The 10,921-nt window shown below is 38.8% G+C and overlaps 1 protein-coding gene across 1 annotated transcript in view; it reads right to left on the bottom strand.

The window, feature by feature from the left end:
• The window catches only part of GALNTL6 (UDP-N-acetyl-alpha-D-galactosamine:polypeptide N-acetylgalactosaminyltransferase-like 6), a 2,113,891-nt gene that overhangs the window by 49,525 nt on the left and 2,053,445 nt on the right, over positions 1–10,921 (bottom strand). The window contains exon 11 of the mRNA XM_006882210.1: positions 8,079–8,195. Coding sequence (XP_006882272.1) covers positions 8,079–8,195 — 117 coding nt within the window. The remainder of the gene's footprint in view (positions 1–8,078; positions 8,196–10,921) is intronic.

The raw sequence follows: 10,921 nt of genomic DNA, 5'->3' as shown, positions 1-10,921 counted from the left end.
AACAACAACAACAACAACATGTATTAAAGCGATGTATGCGGTGTTGCTTGGATCTGTGTGATATTGTTGCGTTAATACGCTCACTAGACTTGGTTCTGCAAATACATTTATTATTTTAATCTTGCCATTGGACTGAGGAAGACTGAAGGCATTTTCTCCCTGTGGGCAGTTGTATTTTATTTCATTTTTATGTGGATTGCAGAAATCTGAGATATTGTGTGCTCCTTCTAGCAATCTGTAAGTAGGTACCACTATCGCTCTGTCTTCATAGTGAGACTGGCTGTTTTCTCTCAGCACCAGGTATGCTGGCTGGGTGCCATCTGTTTGCTTATCTCGTTCGCAGGTCTCAGAAAGGGAGTGAGCATTGGCAGTTTCCTCAGCAGGGTGCAAGCTTTGCCGCACTGCTTCCTCCCCAGCGTGAGATCCAAGCCTGCCGGGCCTGCAGAGAGCGAACAGCCAAACTAGGCCAAGAAGGCTCCTCCCCTCACCCCAAACCCGGACTGGGAGTTGGAAGTGTCCTTTCCAGACCTTACAGTCTAATTAGGATCTATTTTTATTTTTCTTTCTTGGTCCCCATAAGAAACGGAGAGTCAGCACACAGGAGTATCAAAGAACTGCATGGATCATAGAAGCTAGATTAGCCATAAGTACTGCACTGCAACAAAAAGCATTTTCTTACGAAGGTGCTGCAATCGACCTCCTGTTATTTCCTGTGTATAATTTTATTTATTCATTTGAATTTTTTTTTGTCCTTCTGGAAGGAGAAAAGATGATTTCAACTATAATAAATTCCATCTTCGTGGTTTTTTGAATGCTTTGGCATGAAAAAGAATCTCATAATTTTGCTGTTCTAACACATTACTTCTTTTGGTCACAAATTTAATCCAAATGTTTAAGAATAAATTCTAAGTCTTATAAATCTTTGAGTAACAAATGAAGTAGCAATTAATATTTTCATCTCCAAATCAGTATATGACAACACATATTAAAATTTGATTCTTTTTTTCACTTCCGGTCAACCTGGTTTAAACCTCCTGCAGTTCCATTTTTACAGGATATTTCTTTGTTAAAGAACAGTATTAAGTGGTCTTTTTGTTCACCCGATATAGTTTTCTGCTTGTCTAGTGCTGCCCTCTGGTGAGTATTTCTTGAATTACATGTCATGTTATACTGCTCACAGTGTGTGGGGAAAAATACTAAAAAAAAATCCCAAACCGAGCCAGCAATGTGTAAAATGCATGCAATGTAGTTGGTTTTGTTTATGTTTACTGTTTCCTTGTTAAATGAAATTTCCAAGCCAGAACATATTTCATTCTAAAAATGTTACTTGGGGATAGAGACAGAAAACCCAAGGGGAGATTCAAGCAAGCTTACTTCCTACCAACCAGCTAGCCAGGTGGGCTTCCTGGTTGGGTGTGATGGAGAAAGCACAGCGATCAGAGAGATTTAGACCAACAACTCTCTTTTGATGGAGTTTTCCCTTATGATTGGCTCCTTCTCTCTCTTTAAAAGACATTCTCCCCCCTTCCTTTAGATACCAGTCCTTTTAAGCTTTGCTTCTCACTCCCAGATTGGAATCTTAACTGCTCCTGTGGAAGGAGCAGTTCAACACATTCTCCAGTTCCCAGGACACAGCCCAATAATGCTTATGGAAAGAAACAGAAAAAGGAGAGAGCAAGTCAAGTGTCACTGGCATTTGATTTCCTTCAATAAATCCTGGAGTCATAGAGCACAGTGTGTATCTGGGTGCATGATAGACAGTATGTGCTGACAGTGCTGAGAATGGGTCAATGGAACAAAGTCACAGCCATTTGGGGCCTGAGGGAGATTGCTAATTCAGTACCAGTACATAGTGGCTTTGTGTGGGCGAATGAAAAAGCAGAAAGGAAAGCTCATTTATTCTGAGAGAGTGTGTGTGTGTATTCTATAAGTATATAGAAGATGCTGTTATTTCAAAGACATTGCTATGGACTGAATTATGTTTCCTCCAAGGATACGTTGAAATTCGAATCCCTGTTACTTGTGAATGTAATCTTGTTTGAAAAGAAGGCCTTTGGAAATAGTCTCTGTTTAATGAAGATGAGGGTTTATACTGGGGACCTTGTGGAAAGGAGCTGCACTGTCGATCCAAAGACCACAATTATAATCCATCAGTGTCTCTGTGGGAGAAAGATGGGGGAAAAATCTCTTTCTGTGCAATAAACTACCTTTGAAACTACCTCTGGGTAGCTATGGGTCAATTTTCCAACTCGATGTTACACAACAAAAAAGCCCTGGTGGCACAGTGGTTAAACACTTGTCTCCTAACCAGTAGGTTGGCTGTTCAAACCCTTAGGAAGCATCATAAGAGAAAAGATCTGGCATTTACAACATAGGGAAACCCTGTAGGGCAGCTATGAGTCTGACTAGATGACATGACACACAAAAGCGACACTGGGATAGGGTGGGTCTTATCATCTAGGACTGGTGACATAAAAGAGAAGAGACACAGAGGAAGGATAGCCATACGAGCATGCATCTGCAAATCAAGGAATGCCCAGGGCTTCCAGCAGACAAGACCTATAAGGAAGGAGCTTCCCCTAGAAACTTCAGAGATAAAATGTTCCCACCAACATGCTGATTTAGACTACTAGTCTTCAGAACTGTGAAACTATAGGTTTTCGTTCATACAAGATGCCGACTTTGTAGTATTTTATTATGTCAACCCTGGGAAAACAACACAGACACCATTCCATTCGTTTTCATAACATCCCTGTCTGTGAAGTAGATAATTTTGTCGCCATCTAAAGATGGTAGAATAAGTTCACAAAATTATATAGCTTAAAAACTCAATGAGTGGAAATCCAAGAATTCTGTAAACTTTTCATTAAAATCACAATAAAAAAATTATATATATAAATGGCCAAGCCTAATGTGAGATCTAGGTTGGCCTGGTTATAAAGTCAATTTCTTTTCCATACTCTCAAGGCTTCTGTAAATGCCTTCTTTAAAATTCTGAAGAGTAAAGATGTCAGCTTATAGACTAAAATCTGCCCCAAGTCTTGAATTTACAATTGGTTTATATGCATGTAAACGTTAGATAATAAGTAAAGAAGACCAAAGAAGAATAAATACATTTGAATTAAAGTGTTGGTGAAGAATAAGGAATATCTCATGGTCTACCAAATGATAAACAGACCTTGGAAGAACAGTCAGTGTACATCTTAGAAGCAAGAATGGTGAGACTTCCTCTCCTACACTTTGGGCATGTTTTTATTCGGTACTGGTAAAGGAGCATGCTTTCAAGTTTTACTGGTTTTCATAAGGGGCTGGACCCTGGAAAAAGATTCATGCTTGGAAAGGTGGAGGGTAAGAATAGAGGAGAGGAAGACACACAATGAAATGGAGATAGATTGACGTCATAGCTGCAACAATAAACTTGAATAGAAGAGCTCATGAGAACAGCCCAAAATAAGGCAAGGTTTGATGTGTTGTGCATTGGTTTTCTGTGAGTCATAGTTGACTCCATGGCACCTATGAACAACAACTACCCCATACAGCACACTGAAGGTGTTGGATTAGTGTGTATGCACTGGATCTTTAGTTAGGTAAGGCCAGTGTTTTGTTCATTTGTTGTTGTTATGTGCCATCCAGTCACTTGTGACTCATAGCGACCCTATGTCCAAGAGCCATAAATGCCATTCTATCCTGTGCCAACCTCGCTGTCTCAAACACATTCCCACCGCTCCACTCACAGAATCCATCCATCTCATCGAGGGTCCTCCTCTCCTGTGCCGTCCCTCCACTCTGCCAAACATGATGTCCCTCTCAAAAGACCAGTCCCTCCTTGCAACATGCCCAAAATATGTCAGACGAAGCTTCAGAATCCTTGACTCCAAGGAGCATTCTGGCTTCACCCTCTCCAGGACAAACTTGTTTGTTCTCCTTGCAGTCCATGGTATATTCAACACTCTTCTCCAGCACCACAGCTTAAAGGCATCAATTCTATTTCTATCATCCCTATTCACTGTCCAACTCTCCAATGCATAGCACGTAAATTGCAAAGACTATAGCCTGGATCAGGTGCATCTTAGTATCCATCCTGACATCGTTGCTCTTCAGTACTCTTGAGAGGTCTCTCACAGCTGACTTTGCCAATGCAATTCATCTCCTGATTTCCTGGCTGCTGTTACCAAGAGTGTTGACTGTGGAACCAAGTAAACTAAAACTGTTAACTATCTCAGTCTCTTCACCATCCATACTGATACTGCCAGTTGGCTCAGTGGTTAGAATCTTTGTTTTCTTGATGTTGAGCTTCAATGCATATTGAAGACTGGAGTCCTTGACCTTCTGCAGCTGTGCTGATTATATTCATTCTTTCAGCTGTTTCCTAATACAATGCTGCTCTGCATTGTAATGCAGTCAAGGAAGAGAGCGAGATACTGGCCTACTGAATCTTGGAGCATCTGAACAACTCTTTAGGCTGTGCTCAAAGGGTCTTTAACCTAAAATATTTCAAATGTAAAAATGAACTTGATGGATACTTGAGTAATTCAGCTATAATATCCAGTCACTCTTTATTGGAAATGGCTTGAGCTGTGTCTGCTAGTTTTTATTGCTTTAAAAATATATTAAAAAGATCTGTTGATGCTTGCTAAGTTTATGTGATGAATATACAGATCTCTATTTTAACATTTTCCTGTAAGTTTTGTCTGGATGGTTTTACAATTTAAACATTGAGAAGTTGTTGTTAGGTGCCATCGAGTCGGTATGACCCATAGTGACCTTATGAACAATGGATCTGAGCCCTGTGCTGTCCTGTGCCATTCTCACACTTTTTGACACATGCGAGCGTGTTGCAGTTGTCACTGTGTTAATCCATCTAGTTGAGGATCTTCCTTTCTTTTGCTGACTCTCCACCTTTTCAGGCATGATGTCCTTCTCTAAGGAATAGTCTCACTAGGAACTTGCCCAGAGTAGGTGAGATGAAGCTTTATCATCTTTACCTGCAAGGAGCACTCTGACTGCTCTTTCTCAGGACACATTTGTTTGTTCTTTTGGAAATTAAAGAGATATTCAGTATTCTTCTCCAAAACCCACAGTTCAAAGGCATCAATCCTCTTTCTGTTTTCCTTATTATTTGTTATGCACCTCTCAGATTCATAGTAAGTGATTGAAAAGACCATAGCCTGAGGCACACCTTAGTCTTCAAACAGTTGTACCTCAATAATTTGGAGAAGTCCTTGACTGCAGACTTTCTCAGTGCAATGTGTCTCCTGATATCCTGACTTCTAATACCAAGTGTATTAATTGTAGATCCAAGTAAGACAAAAGAATTGAAAACTTCAATCTTTTATCCATCTATCATGATGTTGCTTGCAGGTTCAATGTTAAGAATTTTGGTTTTCTTGATGTTGAGATACAATCCATACTGAAGGCTGCCTTCCTTGATCTTTTGCAACAAGTGCTTCAAGCCGTTCTCTCTTTCAGCAAGCAAGGTTGTTATCTGCATAACAAAGGATATTAATGAGTCTTCCTCTGGTCATGATGTCACATTCCTCTTCACAGAGTCCAACTTCTCAAATAATTTGCTCAGCATACTGATTAAATAGGTATGGAGAGAGGATAAAACACTGATGCATGCTTCTCTTAATTTTAACCCTTGCTCTGTTCTCACAAGAGCCTTTTCCTCTAGGTATAGGTTTCACATGAGCACAATTAAGTGCTCTGGGATTCTTCTCAATATTAGCCATGATTTGTTATGATCCGCACAGTCAAATGTCTTTCCATAGTCAATAAAGCATAATCACACATTATTCTGGTATTCTTTACTTTCAGTTAGATCCATCTGACATCAGCAATGACATTTCTGGCACCAGACCTCTTCTAAATCCTGCTTGAACTTCTAGTAGTTCCCTATCTATGTATTTTTCTGGCCATTTTTTTCATTTTGCTTGCTTGTGATATTAATAGTATTGTTTGATAATGACCACATTCTGTTGGGAATGGGACCAAATATGGATCTCTTTCAGTCACTTGGGTAGGTCGCTGTCTTCCAAGTTTCCTAGAATAGACTGATGAGCACGGGCATGGTTGCATCTGTTATTAGTTGAAACATGTCAATCAGTGTCCTATCAATTCCTGGAGCCTTATTTTTGTCAATGCCTTCAGTGTGACTTTAGCTTCTTCCTTCAGTACCATTGGCTCTGGTTCATATACTTCCTGAAATTTTTCAGTGTCAGTCAGTTCTTTTTGGTAGAGTGACTCTGTGTATTCCCTCTAAGTTCTCTTGATGTTTCCTGGATCATTCAACATCTTGCCCATACCATCCTTCAATATTGAACTCAAGGCTTAAAGTTTTTTATGGTTTTGGGTTTTGGGCTTTGGGTTTGTGTTTTTTTTGTGTGTGTGTTTTTTTTTTAGACTTTGGATTTCCATTTATTCATTGTTACACATTTTCCTCCCTGCCCACCCCACCCTGCAGTTCACATATGTCTTTGACAGGAAAAAGAAAAAAAAATCTTTCATTGTTATGCAATTCTTCCCCCAACCAAGTCCACTTTACTATGCAGCTCTTATTCTGGACTCTTGTCATGAAAATAATATGTAATCATATATTCCTTTTTGTTTTGGTCAAATATTCTTCTAAGTAGTATAGCATTGGTCTGTCCGTTTGCTGTACAGAGGTAACTCATGGTTGCTGTGATGCTAAACACTGTGACAGTGATGTGTCAAATGCAATAATGGTTACTTATGGTGGACAGTGTTTGGTGGAGCTCCCCAATTAAAACAAGCTTGGAAGCAGGAGCGGCATCATTTCCTAAATAGCTTGCTTCTGGAAACTCTATGAACTTTGAGAAAGATGAAAGTTATTCAAGTTATACAAGTGTTCAGGTCTTTCATTGCTATGAGTTGTCTACGACTCAATGACACTTAACAATAACACATTCCTTTTAAACAGTTTTGGCTTAACATTTTCATTTTTTAAGTTTTCATTTTCAGTTTGAGAAGTGTCCAGCAAGTTCCTACATTTTTATTCTCCAATTCCAACTCTCTGCACATTCCATCATAATACTTGGCTTTGTCTTCTAGAGTTGCCTTTCGAAATTTTCAGTCAGTTCTTTTAGTTCTGTATATTTTCCTTTTGTTTTGGCTTCAGAATCTCTTCTGATCTCCGTTTCAGTTTGTTCCCCCCACCCCCGCCCCCACCTTTTGCTCTCTTCATGAATGACGTTCTTGCTGTCATCCTACAACTCCTCTGGTCTTCAATCCTTGCTATTCAATGCTTCAAGGCTGTTCTTAAGATGATTCTGAAATTCAGTTGGTATGGACTTAAGATAGTATTTTGGTTCTTGTGTGCTTGTTTTGATTTTCTTCAACCTCAAGTTTTAACTTGCACATTGTAAATGGTGGTCTGTTCCACAATCTGTTTCTGGCTGTAGTAGACACAATTCTATGCACTACCTCTTTTTCTTTCACCCGTGACAAAGAGTAAGAAAAGTCCCTTTCAATGACTTTTAAATTTCAAAGTGAGGTTGAGATTACTTCTAACTTAACAAACTGAGTTATGTTATTTAAGCCATAGACACTCTTAAAATACCACACAGTACTCGTATTGGTGCCTTCAGGTTTTTCTTAAGACCTACAACAGTAACAGCAACACGTGTAAATAAAATATTCCTTTACATATTCAGCCTGAGGGGAATGTAAGCTTGGATAAAATTCTGAACACTTAGAGAACACCAAAGTCTTTTATTTAAAATCATTAAATAATTTGGGCATGTTACTTAGCACCCTAAAGGGTTTCCATGCTTTAAAAATTATCAGACTGTTACTCCAGGAAAGGAAATATTGCCAACATCTCATTCAAGACATCTACCATCCTTTCTACTGTTGGAAGCATTTTTAAAAATATAGTGTTTCATGATTGGATTAGAAACAGAAACAGAGAAGTTAAACAATACCTTTACTTACAAATTGGTTAGTGTCAGAACCAGGCCCACACCCAGGACCCTGGACACCTCATCTAGGAATTTGTTGCCACTACTTTCCTCCATTCCTACTTCCTCCAACCCTAAGGTTTCTTGAAGCTTACATACCTGCTCGTGAGACCATGTTCTTTCAGAACCATCCTTGACACAGATGTCTAACCTCAGCTCTGTTCCAGTGGCTCCATGTTTGCTGTCTACACACAAATTGGCTGCCACATTTCGAATCTGTGGAAATAAGAAAAGTATTGATCATTAATTGCTTTTGGCTCTTATAACATCAACTCCAGAAAATTCTGGCATGAATTAGACACTAAATGAATTTTTAATATGACTGTTGAATAGCATATTGAATTTGTATAAGACTAATGGAGAATAAGTAAGGAAGTAAGCATACCATGGTCTAGTATGCTTACACGTACCTGTAAGGTTGTTGTATGTTATACTTTAAGGCTGTTGTGATAGTGAAAGTGAAGCCAGTATTATTTCAAGGATCAGCAGTATTACTTATGGTGGAAAAGATTCAGTGGCGCTTCCCAAGTCATACACTAAGAATAAACACCTAGTAACCTCATTACAAAAATTGTTGATATATGCCTTTGAGTTCACTGCGCTCACAGATCCTATGGACAACGCATCAAAGCTTTGCCCTTTCCGGTTCCATCTTAAAATTTTTACCATATTCAACCTTATTGTTGTAGTCACTGTATCAATCCCTCTCACTGAGGGTCTTCCTCTCTTTTGATGCCCCTCTTCTTTTCCTAGGATGATATACATTTTTTCAGGGACCTCTACTCCTGACAACATGACCAAAGTACATGAAATGAAGTGTCATAATTCTTGACTCTAAGGAGCATCCTGGTTGTACTTCCTCTAAGACAGATTTATTAAGTTCCTCTGGCAGTACACAGCATATTCAGTATTCATAGCTAACACCATAATTTAAAGATGTCAGTTCTTCAGTCTTCCTCATCATACAGTACAATACCATACAATAAACATGCCAGCGTGGGTCAGACTCACCTCAGTCTTTAAAATGACATCTTTGTTCTTTAGCACTTTAAAGAGGTAATTTACAGTAGATTTACCCAAGGCAACATGCCCTTTGATTAGTTGACTGCTATTACTATGGATGTTGTTTGTAGACCATATAAAACGAAATCATTGACAATGTCAATCTTGTTTCTATCTATTAGCTGTTTCTTCTTAGTCCGGTGGCAAATATTTTTTTTCTTGATGTTGAAGTTCTTCCTTTTTGTTTTCTAACTCTAGCTCTGTGTATATTTCATGATAATATTTTTTTAGAAGTTAGTAAGAACCCATGGATCACAACAGAATCTTGTTTGACAGTGCTGGCAATTGTGAAAAGACTATTAATTATAATACAAGACAGCACACCAGTTGTTCTTTTCTGCTGTATATAAAGCCATCATGAATTGAATGACTTGATGGCAACTAAGAACATGACAATAATTATATTGTTATTAATAATAAAATTAGAACAAAGAGCAAATTAAATTATAATTTTAAATAAAAATGGAAAAGACAAGTGCACATGAACAAGAACATGAGATGGTTAAGCAGTAACACTACAATTGATTACAAGAAAGAAGTATGTGATGATACAAAAGAGAGAATAGCAAAGAGTATATGACTTTTTTCTGAAGTGAGAGACTTATTTTTCAGAATTAACTTGGGGTTTTCTTCATCTTATGTCACTGTCCCTTTATCAAGGAGAGACGCTAGGAAGAGGCAGGTGATGCTGGAGGAGTACATGATGGGGAAAATCACTTGACACTTCATAGTTCTGTATACTACAGGACGACCTTATATTCCTGTTTCGTTGGGAGGATCTTGGTCTACACTTGCGCCTCTTATTATCCATAAGATAAATGCTATCCTACAGCTGTAGTAAAATAGGAAAAACAATATAATTTTACAATTTTCGTAATAGTATGCTACCTAAAAATTCTCTGTTTAATTCTTAAAGGTTTGAACTTTGAAACTTTTTAGAGAGAAAATGTGTGATTATAATCTGTAATTGTTATTTTAGCCTTGCTACCAGGTGTGGATCACAACAAACTGTGGCTGACTCTTGGAAGAATGGGAATCCCAGAACACTTGATTGTGCTTATGTGAAACCTTTACTTGGACTAGGAGGCAGTTGTCAGAACAGAGCAAGGAAACACAGTATGGTTCAAAATTAAGAAAGATGTGCACCAAGGATGTGTCTGTCCTATCTCCATGTCTTTTCAATCTATATGCAAAACAGATTATCCTGGAGCCTGGCTCTATGAGGAGAAATGTGGCATCAAGATTGGAGGAAGGCTCATCAACACTCTGTTATGCAGATGACACAACCCTGCTTGCTAAACCTGAGGAGGATCTGAAGTGCTTGCTGCAGAAGGTCAAGCATGGCAACCTGATATATGGATTGAAGTTCAACATCAAGAAAACAAATGTTCTCACTCCTGGGCCAATTGGCAGCATCGTGATAGATTGTGAAGTGATTGAGATTGTAAACAGCTTTAGTTTGCTTGGCTCTACAATCAACACTCTTGGTATCAGCATCCAGAAATTAAAAGACAAATTGCATTGGGGAAGTCTGCTGTCTGAGCCCTCTCCAAAGTACTGAAGAGCAAAGACTTTAGCCTGGATCTAAGGTGCGCCTGATCTAGGCCATAGTCTTTACAATCACTTATTATGCATAACAAAGCTTGACAATGACTAGGGATGATAGAAGTATAATTGGTGTTTTTTAGCTGTGGTGCTGGACACACACACACACACACACACACACACACACCCCATAGGCTGCTAGTATAACAAACAGGTTTGTCCCAGAGAGGATGAGACCAGGCTTCTCCTTGGAGGCAAGGATTCTAAAACTTCATCTAACATACTTTGGATTTGTTGCAAGGAGGGACCAATCCTTGGAGGGGGGCATCATGCTT

The sequence above is a fragment of the Elephantulus edwardii genome, unplaced genomic scaffold (assembly GCF_000299155.1).
Source record: "Elephantulus edwardii isolate Elephantulus edwardi_28Jun2011 unplaced genomic scaffold, EleEdw1.0 scaffold00018, whole genome shotgun sequence".
NCBI classification, from domain to species: Eukaryota; Metazoa; Chordata; class Mammalia; order Macroscelidea; family Macroscelididae; genus Elephantulus; species Elephantulus edwardii.
Note: the sequence above shows the minus strand (reverse complement) of the source record. Positions and strands in the feature narration are given on the sequence as shown.